This window comes from Meles meles, chromosome 7, assembly GCF_922984935.1.
Source record: "Meles meles chromosome 7, mMelMel3.1 paternal haplotype, whole genome shotgun sequence".
Taxonomy (NCBI): domain Eukaryota; kingdom Metazoa; phylum Chordata; class Mammalia; order Carnivora; family Mustelidae; genus Meles; species Meles meles.
Window position 1 is genome coordinate 96,453,495 of NC_060072.1, and position 24,512 is coordinate 96,478,006.

General features: G+C 47.5%; 2 protein-coding genes across 10 annotated transcripts in view; one reads left to right on the forward strand and one right to left on the reverse strand.

Moving 5' to 3' along the window:
* RBMS2 (RNA binding motif single stranded interacting protein 2) overlaps window positions 1–10,665 on the forward strand; it is a 96,455-nt gene extending 85,790 nt beyond the window's left edge. For all 4 annotated transcript variants that reach the window (XM_046012831.1, XM_046012833.1, XM_046012832.1 and 1 more), the window contains 9 exons: window positions 2,768–2,847; window positions 2,983–3,092; window positions 3,387–3,433; window positions 3,609–3,702; window positions 7,963–8,040; window positions 8,352–8,462; window positions 9,009–9,089; window positions 9,457–9,542; window positions 10,319–10,665. In XM_046012831.1, the coding sequence (XP_045868787.1) occupies window positions 2,768–2,847; window positions 2,983–3,092; window positions 3,387–3,433; window positions 3,609–3,702; window positions 7,963–8,040; window positions 8,352–8,462; window positions 9,009–9,089; window positions 9,457–9,537 (682 nt within the window). In that variant the 3' untranslated portion in view covers window positions 9,538–9,542; window positions 10,319–10,665. The remainder of the gene's footprint in view (window positions 1–2,767; window positions 2,848–2,982; window positions 3,093–3,386; window positions 3,434–3,608; window positions 3,703–7,962; window positions 8,041–8,351; window positions 8,463–9,008; window positions 9,090–9,456; window positions 9,543–10,318) is intronic.
* A 5,570-nt stretch (window positions 10,666–16,235) lies between these two features.
* The window catches only part of BAZ2A (bromodomain adjacent to zinc finger domain 2A), a 36,950-nt gene continuing 28,673 nt past the window's right edge, over window positions 16,236–24,512 (reverse strand). For 5 of the 6 annotated variants that reach the window (XM_046012830.1, XM_046012825.1, XM_046012827.1 and 2 more), the window contains 13 exons: window positions 24,267–24,447; window positions 24,107–24,166; window positions 23,775–23,919; window positions 21,931–22,604; window positions 21,603–21,825; window positions 21,330–21,485; window positions 21,072–21,223; window positions 20,615–20,904; window positions 20,370–20,502; window positions 20,107–20,253; window positions 19,485–19,711; window positions 19,228–19,371; window positions 16,236–19,134 (listed from right to left, as the gene is read on the reverse strand). In XM_046012830.1, the coding sequence (XP_045868786.1) occupies window positions 18,969–19,134; window positions 19,228–19,371; window positions 19,485–19,711; window positions 20,107–20,253; window positions 20,370–20,502; window positions 20,615–20,904; window positions 21,072–21,223; window positions 21,330–21,485; window positions 21,603–21,825; window positions 21,931–22,604; window positions 23,775–23,919; window positions 24,107–24,166; window positions 24,267–24,447 (2,698 nt within the window). In that variant the 3' untranslated portion in view covers window positions 16,236–18,968. The remainder of the gene's footprint in view (window positions 19,135–19,227; window positions 19,372–19,484; window positions 19,712–20,106; window positions 20,254–20,369; window positions 20,503–20,614; window positions 20,905–21,071; window positions 21,224–21,329; window positions 21,486–21,602; window positions 21,826–21,930; window positions 22,605–23,774; window positions 23,920–24,106; window positions 24,167–24,266; window positions 24,448–24,512) is intronic. The other variant, XM_046012829.1, reaches the window with a different exon arrangement.

Sequence of the window (24,512 nt, forward strand, 5' to 3'; positions counted from 1 at the left end):
TGAGATCAAGTCCCACATCTACCTCCTTGCTCAGCGGGGAGCCTGCTTCTCCCTCTGCCTGCCACTACCCCTGCTTGTGCTCTCTCTCTTTCTGACAAATAAATAAAAATAAAAATACTTAGGGCAGGGCATCCCAGTGGCTCAGGAGGGTAAGCCTGACTCTTGATCTCAGGGTTGTGAGTTCAAGTCCTGTATAGGGCTGCAGGCTCAGAGTGGAGCCTACTTTAAAAACAAAAATACTTGGGGCATTTCTTCTGTAATAGTCATAATTCATGTCATTTTTATTATAGTGTTCCTTGTTTGTTCTTGATCTTGAACTTTCATTCCATTTCCTTACAGAACTGCATTCTAGTATAGAGTATTTTTTTCAAAGATTTTATTTATTTATTTGACAGAGATCACAAGTAGGCAGAGAGGCAGATAGAGAGGAGGAAGCAGGCTCCCTGCTGAACAGAGAGACCAATTTGGGGCTCCATCCCAGGACCCTGAGATAATGACCTGAGCCAAAGGCAGAGGCTTTAACCCACTGAGCCACCGAGGCACCCCTAATATAGAGTATTTTTATAGTTGAAAGTCTTTTATGGATCATCCTGTCTTACTTCTCCGCATCAAAAATATGTATATACAATAAATGAGACCTTTTTCCTGCAGTTGTGAGATGCTACACATCAAATTTTATTGGAGAAGCTTACTCCTATGACATGGATAAGCTTCATTTTTTTTAGGTTTTTCTAATTAGGTCCTGGAGCCAACAATGACTATTGTTTATTGCTATAACATCAATTCTGTTTCTGTTGTTTGTTTTCATGCTGAGAAACTTTGTTCACATAAATAAGTAAATGGGACTAAGAAGAGTTTTGTTAAAATAGGAATTCTTTGATTTCCTTCTCAATTATAAGCCAAGAACCAAGGTGATCGACCCATCAAAACTGATTTTTTTCTGCATCAGTTAACAACCTGCTGAGTTGTCCAGCTTGCTGAAAGAATGAGAAACATCTGACTTAGAAAAAGACTTAAAAGTCAGGCATCATTGCCTCATGTTGAATTTAGGGATACATGGGGAGGAAAGGAAAAGCCGTGGCTGTGAGAGGGCCTGGACCTTCTGTGAGGATGAGTTGTCCTCAGGCAGGAACACAACTGTTCCTCAGTTGTAGGAAAGAGCTTATGAGGAAGCAGAACTTCTGTGAGCCCTTCTCTAAAACTCCCCAGGCCTGCTCATGCTCTTGGAAGATTAAGGAGTAGAAGTAACCCAACTGAAGACTGCTGCTCTGGGATAACTAGCCCATGGTTTTTCCCTAAAAGTTTCCATGTGAGGCCTTTTTTTAGTGACTACCTTCATGGGACCGGTTCATATTTTTAGTGGTTATTGGCATAGAAATTATAATGAGACTTAATTTAAATATGGAAGGAAAGAGAGGTGCCTGGGTGGTATAGTGGGTTAAGTGTCTGCTAAACGTCTGCCTTTGGCTCAGGTCATGATCCCAGGGTCCCAGGATCCCACCCCAGTTCACACTCCCTGCTCAGCGGGAAGCCTGCTTCTCTCTCTCTCTCCCCCCCTCCCACCCTCCAGCTTGTGAGTGAGTGCTCTCTCTCTCTCTCTTTCATGGGCTCTCTTTCTCGCAAGTAAATAAAAGCTTTAAAATAAATAATAGGGGAGGAGAGGAAGATACTGTACCTTGTGTCATGTAGACCCTTAGAATTTTTAGAGCACATGAAATACATTATCTTATTTGCTCTATAGTAGGTAGATGGATGTTATGTCTAATGCAGAAATGAAAAATGGGTCCAATGGGGTTTTGTGCAGGTCCTAACTCACAGGATTTGGGGTAGTGACCTGGAGCAAGAATCTAGATTTTCTGATTCCTTACTCAGTTGTCTTTCCCTAACAAGATACTTAACTCCATAGTTCTGCTATTTCTGTCACTGCAGAGCATGAACTCTGTCTTATTACCCTTTCCTCCTAGTTTCATGAAATCCTAATATTCTCAGTAGCTAATTAGATTTTGATAATGATAATCAGAAGCAAAAAACAAACATTGGCAAGTTCTTAGCTTGTACAATTTTATTGGAGTGCGGGAACAATTTCCATGAGGAATTTTTAAATAAAAAATAATGGTGACGTGAGGCACCTGGCTGGCTCAGTGGGTAGAGCCTGGGAAGTTTCATCTCAGGGTCACAAGTTCAAGCCCTACATTAGGTGTAGAGCTTACTTTAAAAAATGATGATGATGTGGGGTGCCTGGGTGGCTCAGTGGGTTAAGCCTCTGCCTTCAGATCGGGTCATGGTCTCAGGGTCCTGGGATCCAGCCCCGCATTGGGCTCCTTGCTCAGCAGGGATCCTGCTTCCTCCTCTCCCCCTCTGCCTGCCTCTCTGTCTGCTTCTGAACTAACTCACACACACACACACACACTCTCTCTCTCTGTCAAATAAATAAAGCTTTAAAAAAAAATGATGATGATGACAACCACTATGTATTCTTTTTTCTTGTTTATGAATCAGACCTAATAGTGAGCCCATCCATTAGTGTCTTTGGAATAGCATAGCTTCATTTTTCCTTTCAGGAGCCCAGCAGGAGCCAGTTGAGGGAACTTGCAGAGAGGCTAGGGTTGCCTCTTCAAGATATCTTGAATTTGTGTGGAGGAGACTGTGTTTTTATAGTCACAACTTCTGGAGCACTTGTGGGCTGGGAACTTAGAGCTTTCTCTTTGATGTAGGGGGAGCACAGATCCTGGAGAAGCTAGAGCCTAACCCTTCTTGTGCTCCTTAGGATGGAGTCCACAGAGAAGTGTGAAGCCATCATCACCCACTTTAATGGAAAATATATTAAGACACCTGCTGGAGTACCAGGTGAGGCTTCTGGGAATCAGGCTGAGAGAGCCGTAGGTTGTTACTTCCAGTGAAGATTCTGGAGGCGCTTTGCATGAGTGTGAGTGGACTAAGTGAGGTGGGACTCAGCTGTGTCTTTGCTTTCTTTCTTGGCAGCCCCATCTGATCCCTTGCTTTGCAAATTTGCTGATGGTGGTCCAAAGAAACGACAGAACCAAGGGAAATATATGCAGAATGGACGGGCCTGGCCAAGGAACGGAGACATGGTAAGAGGACCTCTGAGGAGACAGCACTAAGGACATTGATGTGGAATGGAAATTAGTAGGGCCCAATTTCTGTGAGTTTAAGTGGCAAAGCGTGAGAGTTACAGTGAGTAACTGAAAGATGGCTGGCTGCTTAGCATGGTCTTCAGGGGGATTTTGTAGCCCACGCGACCAGACAAATTCAGGTTTAATTCACTTTAATCTGTTGAGTCAGATATATCCCAGTCTTGACACTCTGGCCTTCCTCCTGTTCTCCCCAAGGGCTTGCAATATGAGCACTGTGTTCTTCCTTTACAGGGTGGTATGGCCTTGACCTATGACCCCACCACAGCTCTTCAGAATGGGTAAGGGTGTTTTATAGAATTGGGGTACCTGAAAAATGGCAACGGCCTGTCCAGACACTGGGATGTTTTGTCTTAGTTTTTAAAGAGCAGTTAGTGGGAAGTGGCTGTGTCTATCAGTGGGGCCCTTACCTTGTGATTTCCTGTGGCTCCTTACTGATGAGGTTCCTTCCTCCAGGTTTTACCCGGCTCCTTATAACATCACCCCCAACAGGATGCTTGCTCAGTCCGCCCTCTCCCCCTACCTTCCATCTCCCGTGTCTTCCTATCAGGTATGTTTGTACCCAGAAAGGGTGTGGGGTTTCCCCCCGTCACTGTGCTTTAGGTAAAGGAGTATAAGGCTGGAAACTTCTTATTTTTTAGTTTTTCCTTTATACATACTGCTCACAAATAATTTTACATGAAAGCGTAACGTGTGATCACATGACATATACAGACTGTTGTGGTAGTATCCTTTCACTCCGTCCACCACCCCACAAGTAAACCTATATTACTAGATTCTTAGTTTTATATTTCAGAGAATTCCAGATTTTTCTTCATGTGCATATACACATACGTATATGATTTTGGAAGCCATTGTTTATTTTACAAAAATCTGGCCAGGTTAAATATATTTTTTACACTTTACGCCTCTCACTTAACAGTATCTTAAACCAGTGATTCTTAAAGTTTGGTGCCGGGACGAACAGTATCACCTGGGAATTTCAAAAAACAAATTCTTGGACATCACCCCAGATCTGCTGAATTAGAAACTCTGGGGATGGGTCCCAGCAATCTGTTTTTTGTAGTCACCATCTGTCACCATACAAAGTTATTCTAGTATTATTGACTGTATTCCCTATGGGGTGCTTTCCATCCCTGTGACTCAGGTATCTTGTACCTGCTACTCTGTACCTTTTAATCCCCTCCTGTATTCTATGTGCTGGTGCTCCCGTCGCCATCCTCGCCCCTGCCCCAGCAAGCTGAGTTTTTTTAGCAGGCCCTCCAGGTGATTCTGATGTAGCTAATGTTGAGATTTTTTGTTCTGATTCTTTTTTTTTTTTTTTAAGATTTTTATTTGTTTATTTGACAGACAGAGATCACAAGTGGACAGAGAGGCAGGCAGAAAGAGAGGAGGCGAAACAGGCTACCCGCTGAGCAGAGAGCCCGATGAGGGACTCGATCCCAGGATCCTGGGATCATGACCTGAGCCGAAGGCAGAGGCTTTAACCCACTGAGCCACCCAGGCGCCCCTGATTATTTCTTTTTTTAACAGTTGCATTGTATTTCGTGTGGCAGAGAGATCAGGATTCTTCAACCCTACCTCCGTGAAGGTCATTCAGTTGGATTTCAGGGCTTTTCTGGTACAAATACTACTTCCGTCCATATATTATTCAACTCGCAGTCTCATTCCTTGGACTCAAATTCCCAGAAACAAAACCACGCATATGTAAAGATCTTCATGTCTACCTTCTTAGATATGAGTACTGGTGTTTCTGGGGGCTGGAGTCCGAGGATGGGATTGCTAGGTTGGCTAGTATATGGCCATTGAGTTTTGCAGGTGTTGCCCATCGCTTTTTGCAGAGGCCGTGTCAGTTCACATTTCTGCTAGTGATGTCTGAGTGGCCCATTTCCCTCCAGCCATAAGTGACAGTGGTCTTTTCAAGTTTTTCCTTAAATCTCAGCAGGTGTAAAGAGCATTGTTACTTTAATTCACACTTCCCTGACTATAGCCGAGTTGAAGCGTGTCTGTGTGTGTTTGTCGTATTTTGATTTGCTCTTCTCTGATGGCTCTTCATACGCTCGGCCCATGTTTCTGTTTGGTTATTCGTTTCCCTCAACTTACAAAAACCATTTCCATATTATTAAAGTATTAATCTTCTGAATGTTATCTTTCTTACAAATGTCTTTTCCCAGGTTTAATTTTTGTCCATTGACTTTGTGCGCTGGTGCTCAAGCTTGAGCTATCAGAATCACTTGGAAAGCTTATCAAACCCAAATTACTGGGCACCACACAAAGAATTTCTGGCTCAGTAAGTCTAGGCTAGGAGGCAAGAATTTGTATTTCCAGATGCTGCTGCTAATTCCTGTTGCTTGTCCCGGGACCACACTTTGGGAATCACTCGTTTTCCCCAACAAAAAAACCCCACAAAAGTTTAAAATTTGTATATAGTTAAACATTTCTGTTTTTCCACTAAAGCTTTTGAATTCTTTAATTGAATTCACCCAGGACACCTGGGTGGCTCAATTGGTTAAGCGACTGCCTTCGGCTCAGATCATGATCCTGGAGTCCCAGGATGGAGTCCCGCATCAGGCTTCCAGCTCCACAGGGAGTCTGCTTCTCCCTCTGACCTTCTCCCATCTCATGCTCTCTCTCACTGTCTCTCTCTCAAATAAATAAGTAAAATAAAAAATTTATTTAAAAAAAATAAAAAGGTCTTTCCAGTCCCTATATTATGCATATGGCCTCCAAGATTTATTTTATTATTTTACAGTAAAATTTAAGTATGTAATCATCAGGAATTTATTTTTGTATTGGCACCAGATAGGGATTTTTTTTAAAATTCTTTCAGAATGTTAATCAGTGGTCCTAGCACCAAATTATTAAATCGTATTTGAAATAATGGATTATTAGTATGGTGAATTAATTAATAATGGTGAGTTAAAATGCCACCTTTGTCCTGTAATAAATACCAGGGTTTGCTTTTGTGTCCTTGATGCTCCTCCAGTGCTCATTGTGTCTGTCCTTATTCCGGTGATACATTGACTTGATCACAGTGGCTTTCAGAATATCTTCTAACATTATATAAGACAAACCCTTTTACCTACTCTTTCAGACTTGATGCTGTTTTTTTGGCATTTATTCTTCTGTATAAAATTTATGACCATTTAATCTAACTTTGGAAATCTGACAATTTTAATTAGAAGTACATTAAATTTATGTATTAGTTTGAGAGAAGTGACTTTTTTTTGAGAATTGACTTTTTTTTTTAGAGATTCATTTGTTTTAGTTGGGGAGAGGGGCAGAGAGAGAAAGAGAATCTCAAGCAGACTTTGCACTGAATGTGGTAACCCCACAACCCTGGGATCATGACCTGAGCTGAAATCAAGAGTCAGATGGTCAATCAACTGAGCCACCCAGATGTCCTGAGAATTGACTTTTCAAGAACTATGTTTTTCTCGTGGTGCCTGGGTGGCTCAGTCAGTTATGTGTCTGCCTTGGGCTCGGGTCATGATCCTAGGGTCTTGGGATCAAGTCCCACATCAGGCTCCCTGCTCAGCGGTCTGCTTCTCTCTCTCCCTCTCCCTCTACTGCTCCCCCTGCATGTACTCTGGCTCTCTGTCATATAAATAAAATAATAAATAAATAAAATTGAGATGATTCACATACCATAAAATTCATCTACTTAAAGTATCCAGGTCAGTAGTTTCAAGTATATTTTGCCAAGTTCTGTAGCTGTCACCATTATCTAATCCCAGAACATTTCTATTAGCTCAGGAAGCAGCTGTGTACCCAGTAGCCATCACTGCCCATTCTCCCTCACCCCCACCCCTGGGGCACCCACTGAGATACGTCCTCTGGCTACTTTGTGTAAATGGAAGTGTGCAGTGGATGTCTCTGGGGTCGGGCTGCTTTCATTCCGCACGCTTTCAAGGTTTATCCATGTCGTAGCACACAGCGGGACTGAGTCCGTCTCCCGCTGCTGTGTGACTACACCTGTTTGTTCTCCGCTTAGTAGTTGATGGCCTTTTGAGTTGTTTCCACCTTTTGGCTATTAGAATAATGCTGCTTTGAACATTTGTGTACGATTTTTGTGTCCCCACATGTTTTGACTTCTCTTGGGTGTACACCTCCAGTGGACTTGCTGGGTTTCACAGAAACTCTGTGTCTAACTTTTTGAGGATATGGCACACTGTACCATTTTACATTCCTGCCCACAGTGTATGACATTTGTTATTCTGTCCTTTTTTTTTTTTTAAGATGTATTTATTTTTGAGCAAGGAAAGGGAGAGAGTTGGGGGGAGGAAGAGGAAGAGAGAGAATCTCTAGCAGACTCCCTGATGAGCGAGGAGTCTGACGCAGGGCTTGATCCCCGGACCCTGCATGACCTGAGCCAAAATCAAGAGTCAGACACAACCCATTGAGCCATTCAGTCGCCCCTCTTCTGTCCCTTTAATTACAGCCATCCTGGTGGATGTGAAGTGATCTCATCATGGTTGTGATTTGCTTTTCCCTGGTTACTCGTGATGTCGAGCCTCTCTCGTGTGCTTATTGGCCATTTGTGTATCTTAGAGAAGAAGCTATTCCTATCTTTTTTTTTTTTTTTAATTTCTTTTCAGTGTATTCCTATCTTTTGTCCATTTTAAAATTGGGTTATTTGTTAACGTGTACGGGTTGCAAATATTTTTTAAAGAGTTTATTCTTAGTGTTTCTATTTTGTGATGGGGCACTCCAACCTTTTTCGGGTTTTGCTGAACATTATTAGGTTACTGGGAGAAACAGTAGTTTCTAGGCAATTATTGTTTTTGTCTGTGTCTTTTGTTTGCATTAGAGAGTAAGTCAGACATCTCCTCTGCAAGTACCTAACCCTTCCTGGATGCACCCCCCGTCGTACCTCGTGCAGCCTCCAGTGAGTGTCCCGGCGTGGGCAGAAGCCAAAGGGGCGGTGTGATGTAAAGAAAAACAGTGGAATCTGAGATAGATGATGTGGGAGTGAGCTCTGGCTCAGTCCCTTGTGCAACCCAGCCGTGTGACCTGAACTCCTGTCAGTTTGTCACTTAGATGAGCAGAACACCTGTTTCTGTTGCGCAGTTGGGTTGCTTCTCACCTGTCCTCTCCCAGGACTTTGAAATGTTTGTCTTCAGGGGCCCCGGGAGGCAGAACTCACTGCGGGTCTGCTGGGTGCTGCCAGCGAACCCTGTTCTTTGTTGCTGCCTCCAGGCTTCTGTTCTGCCGCCGGGGATGGATCACCCCATTTCTCTCCAGCCTGCCTCCATGATGGGACCCCTCACCCAGCAGCTGGGGCACCTCTCCCTCAGCAGCCCAGGCACGGTAAAGCGGCATTTCTGACTCCAGACTCTGACGGAGCAAGGAGTATCTGTGCGGAGCTCTTCAGTGGAGATGCCTGTGATGAAGGGTGTCAGTCGCGTCCGCGTCCTGGAAGGCACACTCAGACGCAGAGTAGGAGAGTCGCAGAACGTAGCCATTCGGCTCCCGGCTCACTCCTTTTAACTGATCTGCACCTACGAAACTAAACAGTACTCTGTCCACACAGCAGTGTACCCAGGAGCTCACACACATTTCCTAGAAATCCTTCCCAACATGGCGACAAGAAGAACGTGGTTGGGGGGTGCACAGCAGGCTGCTCTTAGGTCTCCTAAGGAGGCCAGGGAGGACGGAGGACGAAGGGAAGCCCCGGAGGCAGCCGTTTCTCCAAGCCCCTCCCCCCCAACTTAAAACCCCCTGGAGTTGTGAACAGAGCTCTTCGACTCTCTGGGGATGAGACCTAGGCATCCGTAGTTTTAGAGCTCCCGGGTGCTTTAAATGTCTCCAGGAGTCCCCTCACTGCTCTGAGCCTGTGGCTGGGTTTCCTTCTAGTACATGCCGGCGGCCGCCCCCGTGCCCGGAGCTTACCTCTCCCCGTACGCCCCCGCGCCTTCTTCCGGTGTTGCAGCCGAGGTAAGAGCTCCGATTCTTTGCATGGAGGGTAGGAAATATGAACCGAGGTAGCTCTCCCGCACCCCCTTCCGCCCCTTGAAGATCTTCCTCTACCAGTGCTGCTGCTTCTGGGCTACAGGCAGCTGGTAGGTATGCTGATGAACGTAGGAGAGGAGGACCTCGTCTGCGTCCTTGGACCAGGCCCTTGCTCCTTGAGGCCGGCCTGCACTGACCGTGCCTCGGGAAGAGACGAGGGTGCCCCTGGGTGGCAGGAAGGTGATGCTGTGTGCGTGGGGGATGGGGTGGGTCGGGAAGGACACTCCACTCGGAGTGGGAAAAAAAACGAAGGAACACACAGCTTGACTCCCCTGCCTGGGCTGTGCTGCAGGAGAGCAGCGGCCAGCAGACTCAAGTGCCGGTGGAGGCTCCCTCAGACCCCGGGCTCTACTCTTTCCAGTTCAACAAGTAGCAGCGGTAAGAGCCCCCCACGGAGGCAGCCAGCCTCTGGTTTACACCTCCTTTAGGGTTCTTCTCCCCATCTTTGCAGACTACAGGCATCCGTCCTTTGCTTGTGCTTTACTGAGCTTTGCAAATACTGCTTTTTTTCTTTTTTGTACAAATTGAAGGTCTGTGGCCACCCTGCTTTCCCTGCTTTGAGCAAGTCTGTCAGTGCTGTTGGCATTTACTCACTTCGTGTCTCTGTGTCACATTTGGGTAATTCTCAAAACAGGTCAAATTTGGGGGCATCTGGGTGGCTCACTTGGTTAACCATTATGATCCCAGAGTCCTGAGATCGAGTCCCGGCATTGGGCCCCTTGCTCAGCTGGGAGCCTGCTTCTCCGTCTGCCTCTGTCCCGCCCCATGATCCTGCTCTCTCTCTCAGATAAATAAAATCTTTTTTAAGAAATGTCAATTTTTTACTACATTTTTATGGTGATCTGTGATCAGTGAGTTAACAGTGTTAGCAATGAAGTATTTTTTTAAAGATTTTATTTATTTATTTGACAGAGAAGGAGAGAACATAAGCAGGCAGAGAAGCTGGGGGGGCAGCGGGGAAGCAGGCTCCCTGTTGAGCAGAGAGCCTGGTGCAGCAATGAAGTATTTTTGAGTTAAGGTCTGCATATTATATTTTTACACCTACTGTTGCACACCTAATAGTCTATAGTAGAGTGTAAACATACTTTTTGTATGCACTGAGAAACCAAAATTTTCATTTGACTTGCTTTATTGTGATATTTGCTCTTTTGCAGTGGTCTGGAAGCGAACCCGCCATGTCTCTGAGACGTGCCTGGACAAATGGACTCTTGGAAAGGCTGATGCTCCTGAACTCCCGGGGGCTGCAATCAGCCCTGCTGTGGGCCCTGCTAAGGACTAACACTTGGACAGCATTTTTCACAGGCCTGGTCCAGGAGAAAGAGATCTCTGCACTCGCACCCTCTGCTTCTGCCTCCATTCCTGGGGCAGCCGCTGTTGGGGGGGGACTGTAACTTTGTGTGTGTGCTGCATTCAAGGAGATCAAAAGAACTTTTTTCTTTCTTTTGCAAAGAAAGTTTTATATTTTGTTTTTAACTGCAATATACTCTTTCCATATCCCGAAGAGACATAGTGCCTTGAGCTTCTTCTCATCTTTATGAAAAACAGTTTCTGATGTATTGGATTTATCCGGGGAGGCTTTAAAATTTTTTGTTATTTCTTTAAAAAAAAGTGCAGTGATAGAACATTGATGAGGGAGTCCTACTGTGGGCCCTTATGTGGAGTTTAGTTATGGGCTTATTTTGGGGTGCGTGTGTGTGTGTGTGTGTGTGTGTGTGTGTAGGAGAATATACAGACTTTACAAGTTTTGTTTTATAAAGCTCTTAGCTCACACATCCCATCTCTTCTTCACACATTTTATGCCTTCTTTCTCTCATCCAGACTGTTCTTTTTCTCTTTTCTTATACAGCAGAGCCTGCCTACTTTGCCTTTTTAGTTTTTAATTCTGTGAATTTCTTTTTTGAATGAAATTTTGTATAGACTGTTTTGGGGGCTGGGCAAGGAACATGTAGAACACTAAGCAGGCAATGGAAGTGGCTTTTCCTCCCTCTGCCTAGTCACATCCTGAGAGAAGAGACCAGACTTTGCCTTCAAGAAGCAGCGCTGTGCTGTAGACTTCATTCAAGAGACACTCCCACAGTCTTTGGAAGCCATCCTTGAGCCAAATTTAGATGAAAATTAGGTCTTCCCTGGCAAGTTCCAGAAGGGTGGACTTTCTGACTTCTGACTAATTTTTCTCACCACTGAGGCCAGCACCATCTGAGGAAGTGTCTTCTCCATCGACAGCTTTTCAGGAATCCCCGCCTTCCTGTTTCCTGGAGGATCTCCTTTCCTGCCCTGGGTCCTAGGGCCCCTGTCTTCCCCCTCTCACGTTGCTGTGCTCAGAGGAGCCTTTGCAGTTATGGCCGCGCCGAATTCACTCAGGTTCTTTCAGCACTGTGGAAGAGCTGCTTCATCTAGACCAGTGGTTCTCAGGAAGGTGGTTTTGTCCCCTAGAGGCCACTTGGAAATCTCCAGAGGCGTTTTTTTTTGATGGCCTTGCTAGGGGCTGAGGGCTGTGCGCTGCTGGCATCTAGTGGCTGGCGGAGCAGCAAGGATGCTGCCAACCATCCTGCAGGTGCACAGGACAGCCCCAACCCCCGCCCCTGTCCCCCTAGAGAATTATTTGGCTCCAAATGTCGGTGGTGCCAAGGCTATGAAACCTTGATGTAGATAGTTTTGTTAGTCCTCTGGTGCCAGAGGACTTGGTAAATTCCCACCCTAACCCTGGATGCGCAGTGCCTTTTAATACTCGGTGTAACTGGTTGAGAGAGACAGGACTGGGGTCCTTGAATTTTCCCCAGGCTTTGACCTTGGATACCTCTGCATACTGCGCAAGCTGTCCTAGAAAGGCTTGTGCTGTGGTGCCCGAGCCACAGGCACACGCGCACACATGCACGCACATACAGTGGGGTCAAGGTGTGGGGACTGTTCTGTGTTGTGTGCTGTGCCAGGGTGGGAAGGAGTGGAGCTCTCTGTAACTGGCCGACACAGCCTGCTCTCCCCTGATGTGTTTGGATGCCTTTTCCAGGGAAACAGGACATCAAAAATAATGTTCCTTCTTGTGGAAGGCTAACAGGGAGCTAGGACAGTAAAGGGCAATAAACCCCATCTTGTTATTTACAAGGTCAGCAATCCTTTAAAACCTGTATTTTGGGGGCGCCTGGGTGGCTCAGTGGATTAAGCCACTGCCTTCGGCTCGGGTCATGATCTCAGGGTCCTGGGATCGAGCCCCACATCGGGCTCTCTGCTCCGCAGGGAGCCTGCTTCCTCCTCTCTCTCTGCCTGCCTCTCTGCCTACTTGTGATCTCTCTCTGTGTCAAATAAATAAAATCTAAAAAAAAAAAAAAAAAAACCTGTATTTTGCTCTTCAACTCCTCCTCCACCTCCCCCTTCGAGCCCTGACGCTGTGAAGGTGGAGACAGGAGGAAGCCTTCGCCCATCTCCTGGAAGTGCAGGGACCCTGCAGCTGTCCTCTTCCAATCCCTCCCTGGAGCCCTGGCAGTCCTGCTCCCCTGCACTTCAAGGTCAGGTGCTTTTCACCAGACGGGCAGAGAGCCAAAAAGAGACAATGGAGAAACGGGTGTGGGGGAGGCTGGCTGTCAGGAGAGGAGGGAGAGGATCCGGAGGGACAAGAAGCTGAGGTAGCAGTTATTGGACGTAGAGCTAGCAGCCAGCTTTCCCCCCACTTCCACCCACCCCTGAAGTGAGAGTCCCATGTTCCCGGCCTGTAGACTGCCCTTTTGTACAATCCTGGAGGTAGGGGAGGTGGGTACCGGTAGGGTATCAAGAGTGAAGGACAGAATTCCCACTATTCATTTTCTCATGGGCACTTCCAACCTCAGGAAGGGCTTTTCCCTTGTAAAGCAGCCCTAAATTCCGTCACTTTCTAGAAGGGTGTGGCTGGGCAAGTGGCTCTGGTTTCAGCCCCAGGAAAGTACAGCATAGTGACCTTGAAGAAGAAAACAAATGCAGAATCCTGTTCATTTGATTGCTAGTTTGGAGGAGCCTTGCTGGGTGGGCGGTTTAGCCGGGTGGGGGCCTCTCAGTGTGGAAATTATTGTTCATGTGTTCATGTGACAGTTGCCTCTCCTTTGCCTCCCAGAACTTTTTTTTCCCTGAAACTTATTTTTTTTCCCCCAGAACTCTTGATCCTATTTTTTTTTAAATGTTCAAATGGCCAGGATTTTGCTCTGTTTTGTTTTAAGTAAGAATTAACTTTTGTGTGTTCTTCTCATGTGAATCTACCTAAGGGTTCTGTTGAGTGTTTCTGATTTGGGCAGATTAGGGCATGGGACACAATTTAGTGGTTGTTAATGGCACTGTAGAACTTCTTTTAGTTTTTTGGGGGGTATGCTCATGTTTTCTCCCTAGTTGTTAGCTCATGTCTAACAGTTAGTTGCTAGCATGAGGGAGTGATTGGGGAAAGGGGAGAAAGGAATGAAGGATGCTTTTTCTCTCAAGAAATAGCCCACTGGTGGCAATAGTGCCAGGGGATGTGTAGGGGGCCTGGGGAGGGGCTCTTGAGATGCTGTGCTTAGCGGTTTCTTGATTGTCTTCATGGAGCCAAGATCGTACTGTCTGCACGTCACATATCACCCCCACCCATTACAGATGCTTGTTACACTCTTAAAATACTTGTTTTTCTGTTTCCAGTCAAAGTATGTTAGAGTCCCTTCCTCCAATGATCTAATCCTTTCCGAGGCTCAGAGCCTGCTGCCCCATCTCAGGTCAGTGTTCTTACTGTTCCTTCACGCTCTGAGATGATTTTCAAACCCTAGGCTGATTAGATTTTTTTGGAGGAGGGTGTGGGTAGAGGGTAAGGAAGATGTGGGAATGATGATAAGGAGAGATGTTGTTTTTTAAGACTGTTGTTAACCAAAGAATTTGAAGAGCTGCCAAGACTGGGAAGCCTGGTAGCTCTGAAGAGGCAAGAGCCCTTGGCAGTAATACATAGGTAGAGGCGGCAGGAGGACGTGACACTCCTGGAGGGTGAAGACTAGACTTGCTGCTCTTCCAGCCCTTCCTGGCTTGGGCCACCTCAGCCCAGCTCCATTCCTCTTTCTTTACTTACTGGGCAGTGAGTTCATTCACCCCGTTGGTGCCAGCGGGGCTCACTCCCTGCTCCTTCAGTGCTGACCAAATTGTGGGTTGTCATTTTGCACCGGGAGGTACTTGAGAGGCGGAGCTGAATGGGAATGTTGCAGGGATCTCTGCCAGTTTAGTCTTTAGGGGTCGGGGGAGAAGGAATCATGGCTGCTCTGTTGCGCACGTGCTCCACCTCCCGGGAGAGCAGCAGCACTACACCCTCCAAGGAATACTTGGATCTTAACCAGTGGCAATAAACTGAGGTCAGTGATCAGGTCTAAACTTGTCCTCAGGCTCTGCTGAACCAGCGTCAGAGACGAGGGTACCAGTTATGAAAGCCGATGTGTAAGGGCTAGGTGTTCAATTTGTGCCTGCTCACACCGAGTCCTCCTTAAACCAACTACTTAAAAAAAAAAAAAAAAAAGGGCGCCTGGGTGGCTCAGTGGTTTAAGCCGCTGCCTTCGGCTCAGGTCATGATCTCAGGGTCCTGGGATTGAGCCCCGCATCGGGCTCTCTGCTCGGCGGGGAGCCTGCTTCCCTCTCATTCTCTCTGCCTGCCTCTCTGCCTACTTGTATCTCTCTCTGTCAAATAAATAAATAAAATCTTTAAAAAAAAAAAAAAAAAACAACTACTTGATTTCTGTTCTACCTGCCAAGCATGAGGAAGAGCCCTCGTATTTACTCATCTTTCATCTCCCACTTTTTTAAGGAGGGTCTTCCTTCAGCCACCAAGGTTGGGCTGTGAGCTGTCACCCTTCCGATCTTTGCTGACCTCAGCAGGGGTGCTCCCCACATGACTGCTCGTGAGAAAGTTAGGTGCCCTCTTGCCCATTGCCCATCGCTCTTTCTGCCATAGCTACTTCAAACCTGTACCAGAACTTTTGTCCTTATGACACATCTACCTCACAATTTCACGGTTCAGCAAGGGCACAGGCATCCAGTTTACCTCTTTGCTTTACTCTGTCTTTCCCTTCATGAGCGGGCTAGAAAGGGTTCATGATCAAATGGAGATTACTTTTGGTAATCTCACTTCTGGGGTGTCATCTTTGGGACTTTTTGTTCATTACTCCCCTGAGAAGAGTGTGAATTCTTCATTTAGGTCTCACTGTAGTAGACTTGGGGTGAGGGGGAGGCCATGAATGATTGCCTGGGATGGTAACTAATGCTTGGGAGCCACCCCAAGGAACACTGCCATGGGCGCCTACCTTAGAACTTAAAGATTAAGAGAGTTGGCCAGTGGCTGCCATATAGCTGAGAAGGTAAGCAAGTACCAAAGAGGGAGTCTGATTTTTATAGGGCTGGAAGCTGGGGTCCCTGCACCTTATGTCGTCCCTGGAGGGTGGTAAGATTTCCCAGCATAAGTAAAGAAACTCCTCACGCCGTTACTGGTGCACATTTTTCGAGTGGTGAGTGCTTTCTTACGTGCACTTGTCATCTTGAACAGGAAATATTTAATTTATACTCACATTTTGTACATTTTTTTTTATCCAGAAGCTTCTAATTTTATACTTTTTCTTCTCTATGCCAGTGGTACCTACCCTTCTATTCTTTTCTGACCCTTGGTATTTTCATGTTCCTTCCCTACAACTTGGTATAGCTCCATTTTGTCTTATTTCAACTTTTGTTTTGAAATAAAACACGAAGTCTACCTCCTGGTGTTTTATCTGTGGGCAGAAGTTGGGAGTTGGTGATGGGCCCGTATCTGCTACTCTGGTGTCACACAAGGCAAGAAGTAGGCACTCTGAATGGCTCTTTGCTAAGGTGCCGGGAGCACTAAGACCTGTTCCATCCACATGAGCAGAAATTCTGCCATGGATGCCTGTTGTACAGGAAGGGCCAAGCCTGGAGGTTTAGGGATAAACCTTTAAGTTTAGAAGCAATGTTTCTCTCCCTGCCAGCTATCTCCTATACCAGACAAGTCATACTCATCCTACTACCCAGTCTTCCCCTAAGCAAGTGTGAGAACCTATGTTAAAAGGAAGATAAATACACAAAGAGTCTTTTGAATCTCTATCAAATGTGGTTTTTATTTCAACTGACAAGCACTTTTCTACAGCTGCACTTGTGGAACATCACATGGCAAAAACAGGAGTTTTTTTTTTTCTCTAGACCTTTTTTTTTTCTTTTTTAAACCTTATTAAAAATGAGATTGGTCCTAAAAATATAGAAAGAAATAAATTTAAATTCACAAAAAACTGTACATTATCAAAAAGTCACTAAAACACCACATTTGGTTATATAAAAAGTCAAGTCCCTTTTCTTGTAAAAGGAACATGGAAACTTGTTGGTGTTGATGGTGTGGTTTCTTCCTGTTACCAGACTGATAGAGGGAGGGGAAACAAAAGGGCAGGGGGTGGGTTTTATTATTTTTTAACCTGCCTTCCCTACCAAATACTCTTATTTGTCAAGAAGAGAAAATCCACCTAGCTCAAGGGGCGGTGAAGATGAAGAAAGAAACATGAGAAGTGGCCCCTTTGATCATGCCCTACCCCCACCCCCCTTTCAGCCCCAACTTCTTCAAACTGAGGCTAGGACTCCACCCCACCTTAAGAGTGCCTGGTCCCTAGGGAAAAGAGATGGAGCTGGGAGAGGAACACAAAGAAGGAACATGGAGATTTCACTCCCCTGTCCACCCCACCTCCAACAATAAAATTAATCTAGTACATTTTATACCAGGGAAAACTGCCATGGGGAAAAAAGAAAAGCCCCCAACTATAACAGTTCCAAATGTTTGACTAAACAAACTTTGTTACAGCGCAGTTATTTAGATAAAATATAAATATTTATGCATAATATAAAGTCAATTCAAATATTCTTCAATCCACCTCTTAAAAGCAAAAAAAAAAAAAAAAAACAAAACCAAAAAAACAAAAACAAATAAAATTAAAAGTTTTGAGGTTTATCTGACAGAAAAGGCGACTTTAGAAATAGGCCATGGGGGAGAAGGGGGGCATAAAGGAATAAGAGAGGGGCTGCCCCAGGACCTCCCCACACCGCCCCTCACCCCCTTCAGTGGCTATCCAGTGCTGCCAGAAGTACAAGGAATGCTCCACCTCGCCTGGCACCCCCTCCCCCACCAATGGAACATTTCTTGGACGCCTCAGCTCTCTGCTTGGGCCGGCCAGCAGCCACCTCCCCAGTGCAAGTACCCGTAATCTCTGATGGGAGGGGCTCTGCTGAGCAGGAAAGCAGGGGGGCAGGGGCCCATGGCTGTAGCTGGGAGTTAGCAGCTTTCCTCTCACATACTGGGGCTTAACTTGGGCATAGTCACATGGAGGGCAGTGGTGGACCCAGAACCCCTCTTCCCTACTCTCTTGTGCTCTGGGGGTCTCTGCTGCTGCTGGGGAAGGGTCCCAGGTATGAAGTAGGTAAGGGAAGAAAAGCACAACTAAACCCACAGAAGCTCATGGGGTTAGGAAAAGGTCCAGTTCTACCCCTCTCCCTACAAAAGCTTAAGACTCAAAGCCATTGAAAGGAGAGGGAGTTCCTGCTGAAAGATTGCACAGTTTGAAGAGGCTGGAACAGAAATGCCTGGGAGAGAGGAGATAGAGCCTTGTACCCAGAAAAACTGCTCCTGTGGTTTCCCAAGGACAAAAATGTGACGGTTTGAAACACTAGGGAAGGTGGGAATAAAAAACAGATACCTGGGGACACTGGATGCCATCAAACAGCACAGGGGCACAATCACAGCATCCTCCCTCCCTCCCCCTCTCCCACTCCCTCACACACACTCTCCCCACCACAGACGCACACACACAGACACACAGACACACACACACCTCTCTCTGAGGCCAGCTGATTGCTACCTGGCCTCCATCTTGGGAGTGCGCCCAAACTCAGCAGTAGTTGTCCCTGAGGAGTTCCCAAGAGGGAGGTTTAGGTTAAGGGAAGGAGGCTGGAAGGCCCAGGGTCCAGGGTGCCTCCCGGCCCTCTCCCCAGCTACTGAGTTTCAAAAAAAGGCTAGAAACTCAGCATGTGAGGAGTATCCAACATTACAGAGGGATAGCTATTGAAGACAGAAAGAAAGACAGGGACTTCTGAACTTCTTTTTCCTTTGAGGGGAAAAAAGATCTGGGGGGGAGGGGAAGAGAAAAGGGTAGAGGAACCCGTACACAATAGTTTTACATTATTGGATGAGAGAAAATCTTAAAATAGGGCAAGGAGGGGAAAGGAAAAATTGAGAAAGTGAGAAGCAGGGAAGGGACTGAACATGGAAGCAGCATGTTCAGGGCCCGGTGTCCGGCTCGACACACTTAGGAGTTAAGTCCACTTTACTGGCCGTCACTGCGGGTCCACACACAGTACAGAGTGTTTCTCGGTTTCACACATTCACTAGAACTATTGCTATTGTTAAATAGCCCCAGAATGCTGGGGCACGTACAGGGAAGGAGAAGAAGCTGGGAGGAGTAAGTAAGCAGGGACTTCTTTCCTCCTTATCATTTTAAATTAGGAAATACAACAGAAAGGAAAAATTCTTTCTTTCTTTCTTTTTTTGGCTTTCAGTCCAGAAGGACCTCATCTCTGCCCCTCTTATTTGAGGAGCAAGAAGAGGAAAAGGGAAAAAGGGTATAGGTAGGGATAAGAGGATGTAGGGTGCTGCCAAGGGTAAGGTCAAAAATCAGGCTGAGATCTCTGACTTGAGTCTGGACCCAGGGCAGCATCAGCAGGTGAGAATGGCAGGGTTTTTTTGTTTGGAGGGCAGGGGGAGATGCCACAAGGCGACTCCCCACCTCCCTTGCCTCACAGATTGGCCTGCTTTCCCTGATAAAACTCCTCCCAGCGGCTCTCGAAGAAGCGGCGCATGATGTGCCCAGCCTTGCCCACTTCTGAGTCATCCTCATTGAAGGTCTGGCAGTTGTCAAAGACCAGGAGTGCATCCGCTGCAAACTCCTCTGAGCTGGTGTACCTGGGCAGGGGGGAGGCAGAGCTATGAGGTGGAGGGTATGGGAGAGTCACAGAAGCAACCCAAGAGCCAGGAGACATATTAATGTCTACCTACCCTCCCCGGAGCAGCCGCTCCCGCATGGTGGAAAAATCCATTGGGTTTTTGATGATGCGCCGGTACCCGCTCACCAAACGTGGGTTCACGGGCTCCAGGAATGGCCAAGCTGCGTCATGGGACTCCATCTCCATCAAGATAATCCTGTCATTAAAGGGAAAGGGATGGCTGCATCTCAGGAAGCAAATTCACTGACCCCCTCAGCCCTTACTCTGGCAAAGGCAGAGCCAGTTGTATCCAGAATTCATTCAACTCACTCGCAAAACGTGAGATCACTGTGGTGGTTCCGCATGGAGAATCGCCGCCGCTTCGAGGGAGACAGCCCTTCTTCTGAGTACCGAGGCACTGCTGGGCTCTCTCGGCCCCTGGAGAGTACCCGGCGTCGGCGGCCATCCCCCTCTGGGAAGTTCAGCTCGTAACTATTTTTCCGCTTCTGGCCTCGTTTTGGGAAACCAGGCTTCTGAGTGAATCCTCCTTCTACCTGCTGAGGATGGGAGAAGGGTAAGATCACTAACAGCTGGAGATGTACTCTGCTGGCCCTCCAGATCATTACCATCCCTATTTGTCTAAGTGTGACTGAGATTTCAAAAAACTTCCACCCATTAGCTAACATATGCAACTACTCACACAATCCAGTAAGGAAGGTAAAAAGGAAAAGACAATCATTCCCCCATATAGAAGCAAGCAAGTGAGGCTACAGAATTTAAGTAACTTGTCCCAAGAAGGACCAGAACCCAACATCTAGCCTGAAGCTCTTTCCAAGGGGACACTGAGGCATGGTAGGAAGTGCTGTTAACTGTAGGACTGGTGACAAATGGGATGAGAAAGAAAACCTCTGACTTCTGCTTGGGAGTGAGAATAAGAAAGCAGAAGCCTTACCTGGGCCAAACATACTGCACAGAACCAATCTCCTTCTGGGACAGCCTCCATCTTAGGCCGATGGCAGTAAATGTGGCAACCACGGTCACATCCATCACAAAGCAGAAGAAACTCATCATTGTCACCCTTCCGGCAGACGAGACAGGTCTAGACCAAGGGTATGAGGAGGCAAGGTGAGCCCTCAAGCCTCTGTGACCCCACTCCCCCTCCCCCCCTGAGCTGGCTGCCCTCTCAGCCTTCCCAGGCTCTCCCCCTCCTCTTACCACTTTGTTGACTGACTTCTCCCAGGCAATGGACCTCTCCAGCTGGCCTAGGCACAAGCACACCTGCGCTGCACTCCGGCACCGCTCAAGTGTCTGGCGCCAGGCCCGAATTCGAGGAGTGATCTCATAGGATCTGGGGGTGGGGAGGGGTGATGAAGAGAAAAAGTGGTGATCTTTGGATGAGGAGCAGGATCCATTAAATGTATCCCTTCTCCCCAAGACCAAGAATGGGGGTGGGCACTCACATCTCTGTAGTGGTGCACTGGGGGGCACCACTGGGCGTGCTGAGCAAGGCCTTCTCCAGCACAACCTCATGAGCTGGCCAGAGGGGCTCCCGGAGATACCGTCGCTCCACATTCTGCTCCAGAGCAGCCAGGCGCATCACGGCCAGGTCCAGCGGGTTGGTGCTTTTACGCTGGGGTGCCAGTCCTTCCCTACCTCGACCTCTCCAGGTGATATCCTCCTGGGAGTCAGGCAGATGCTCACAGTAGGCCAAGTCTTCACGAGTAGAGTCTGGGCTAGGACATGTCCAGCCCTACAGGTGGGATAGAGGAATAAAACTCATTGTGAAGGAAAAAAAGAAAAAACCTAACATCACAAGAGGCCACTAATGAAGTGGGGACCCAAGGTTTTTCTTAACTGAGTACAAGAGATGACCGTCTCCCCCCAACTACTTCCTACCCAGTGCCAACCCCAGTGTACCCGAATCTGCAGGTCAGAGAGGATAACCCGTTGTTCCAGCTCCTCTACCCACTGAAGCACAGCCAGGTCTGTCTCATAGGTCTTCTCTTTAGGGGACCAGCTCATAATCCCCTCTTGAAAGGCAGGTAGCTGACTAGGCTCAAAGATGGGGTCTGAAAACACAGAAGGCAGAGGAAAAGGCCCATCAATGAGACAGCAGCAGTTCAACATTTACCCTTGGGCTCTTTAACTCAGGCAGGGTCAAAGTGCTTATCTTACCAGTGGAGGGCCGCAGGCAGACTTCCTGTAAGAAGTCCCTGTGCTTGTTGAGGTGTTTGTGAAGTGCCTTTTCTCGGATGCCTCGGGGGTGCAGGGCCTTGAGGGTAGCATCGAGGGTCTCAGGATCTTGGATGCACCACCAGCCAGAGCACATCTCTGTGAAGAGTTCACACATGTGGGGTGGGGAGGGGGCACCAGCTATGAATCCCATGGCCTGTATCTGATACCACTGCTGCTTATACTCTTACCCCATGCCTCATCTAGGGCACTCACCAGGGGGGACAGGCTGGGCTGTCAGCTGGGTTAGATAACGCTGTTCCATCTGTTTGAAGAACTTACTGGGGGGTCTCCCCCTCCGTTTTGGCTGTCCTGCCCCTGTGAGACTCTGTGATGTGCCCCCAGGGTCTCCTGTTCGCCTCTTAGAGGCCATCCCAGGCAAGGGGGTAGAAGAGAGCTGTACTGGAGAACAGGGGTTGGCCGCACTGGGTCGACTCATCTGTGAGATGAAACACAAGATGAGGGCATTTGTGGGATTTTTCACAGGCAGTGGAGCCTGTGCCAAGATGAAGTCAATTGTATCCGAAGATTTCTGGCTACTTACTGGCTTGGAGGAGGCAGGCTGCTGAGGGGAGAGAGTAGGCTGGTCCTCAGAAACTGCTGGGGGTGGTGTAGGGGCAGCATTGCAAGGCATCTGGGCTAAGCTAAACCAGGGAGCTTGAGAATCAGGGATGGGCTCTGTCTCATCAGGCTCTGGCTCCTCCAAGGGTTGTGATGGGGTTGGGTCCAGTTTTCCAGGGCTGCTGTCAGGTGTGAGGACTGAGCTGCTCAGCAGGGAGCCATGGCTCTGAGTCTGGCTCAGCCAAGACAGAAAAGCTGACTGACTTAGGTCATGCTGGCTCTGACCCAAGGACAAGGGGGAGCCTTCTGGCTCCAAGAACCCATTTTGGGGCTGAGGATGAAGCTGAAGCTGGGGTTGAGGCTGGAGCTGAGGCTGGAGCTGGGGCTGAGCCTGAAGCTGAGGATGGGGCTGAATCTCGGGCTGAAGCTGGGCATCGTGCTGTTCAGAACCCTGGCCCCGGCCAGGTGATTTCAGGTGCCTAGGTTGCAGAGACCCAGGCTTAGTTTTCCGAGGTCGGCCTCGGGCCCGGGCAGGAGTACTGGCAGAGGTGCCGGAACTACCTAACTCCTTCTTCAGGGAGAAGGGGGCTGGGCTGGGTGCTGGATGGGCTGCCACTTTTAAGGAGTCCGTTTCCTGCTTAATCACATCCTCAGGAACTGTAAAAAGAAGTGAAGGGTTTGAAACATACACAGATACAAGGTGAAGGAAAGAGGATGTACAAATGTAGGATATACATTTTCTTTTTCTCTTGAACTTAATTCCCCCTTTTGAGATTCAATTGAGAACAGAATTGTCCCACTGAACAAAGCATCTGGGAAAGAAACACTATTCTCCCAAGTAATCAGAAGCAGCAGCATAATCATACACTAACATTTAGTAAGAACCAGACAGGGGCGCCTGAGTGGCTCAGCGGATTAAGCCTCTGCCTTCAGCTCAGGTCATGATCTCAGGGTCCTGGGATCGAGCCCTGCATCAGGCTCTCTGCTCAGCGGGGAGCCTGCCTCTCCACCCCGCTCTGCCTGCCTCTCTGCCTTCTTGTGATCTCTCTCTCTCTGTCATAAATAAACTGTAAAAAACCTTTAAAAAAAAAGAGAGAGAAAAAGAACCAGATAGATGGTGAGCCTGGGTAGCTCAGTCATTAAGCGTCTGTCTTTAGCTCAGGTCATGATCCTGTCTTTAGCTCGGGTCCTGGGGTCCAGCCCTGCATTGGGGTCCCTGCTCAGTGGGAAGCCTGCTTCTCCCTCTTCTGCTACCCCTGCTTATGTTCCTGCTCTCAGTGTCTCTTTGTGTCAAATTAATAAATAAAATCTTTAGGGAAAAGGGGCGCCTGGGTGGCTCAGTGGGTTAAGCTGCTGCCTTCGGCTCAGGTCATGATCTCAGGGTCCTGGGATTGAGTCCCGCATCGGGCTCTCTGCTCGGCAGGGAGCCTGCTTCCCTCTCTCTCTCTCTGCCTGCCTCTCTGCCTACTTGTGATCTCTCTCTCTCTCGCTGTCAAATAAATAAATAAAATCTTTAAAAAAAAAAAAATCTTTAGGGAAAAAAAGGAATCAGATAGATGTTAAACATTATCCTTAGAGTATTAACTCATCCTAATCCTCTTAACAGCCCAATGAGTAGACCCACTATTATCATCCCCATTTAATAAATGAAGAGACTGAAGCATACAGCAGGTAGGTGGGAAGTCTCACCCTAGAGTCTGTTCTGTTAACCACAATGCTACACTGATTCTCATAAAATGAAAGAAACCCAAAAAGACTAGACAGAGAAAAAGGAACTGGTTAGTTCTGATAGACAGGACTCAATTCAGGCTGCCATGAAACACCCACCTAAGCTCTCCTCTGTTCCTTCCACAAAGATACCAGCCAAATAGGGCAACACCCAGTAGCGGCGTCTGTAGCGGTCTTGACCCAAGGAGACTGCCCGAAGCATCTGGGATGAGTGAAGCAGCTTTTTTCGAAAGAAGAGCTGACGCTAGGTAGGCAGTGGAAAGGGAAGTAAAAAACACATTTCCAAGGAGTGACTCTATCCAGTATATGGGGGCTGGGCAATGGCTCTCAGCTTCCCTATAAAATTGGTATCATCTGGGGCCCAACTCACAAGGTGATAAATTCTCTCCCAGTCCACATCCCTACCTCCTGGGAAGTTAGAAGCACAGTACCTTGCTCAGTTTTTCTATCTGGCGCTCCAGCTCTGGGATGCTTGATGCTATGGCATCAACCTGGAGAAGAAACAAATGAACAATGAAAGGGAATTATTCAATTCAAGAAAGAGAAATAAACTATTTCCAACTCCCACTGTCCTCAGTGTGGGGCTAGTACCTCTCCATCTCTTCGACCCCTACGGCCATGGACAGTTGCTACAGTCTCTTCCTCGTCATCTTCTTCCATACCACTGGTCTCCTCCATGATGCGAGAGCTACGCCTCCGCCCCAGGCCCTCCTCTGGCCCTTGCATCTCTACTTCAGGCCGCCCAGTTCGCTTGGCCAGAGCAGTTTTTAGTCTTAAAACAGATGAAGGGGAAAACTGGTGAGGAACGGGAGACTGCCACAAAAGGAACACCTGGAA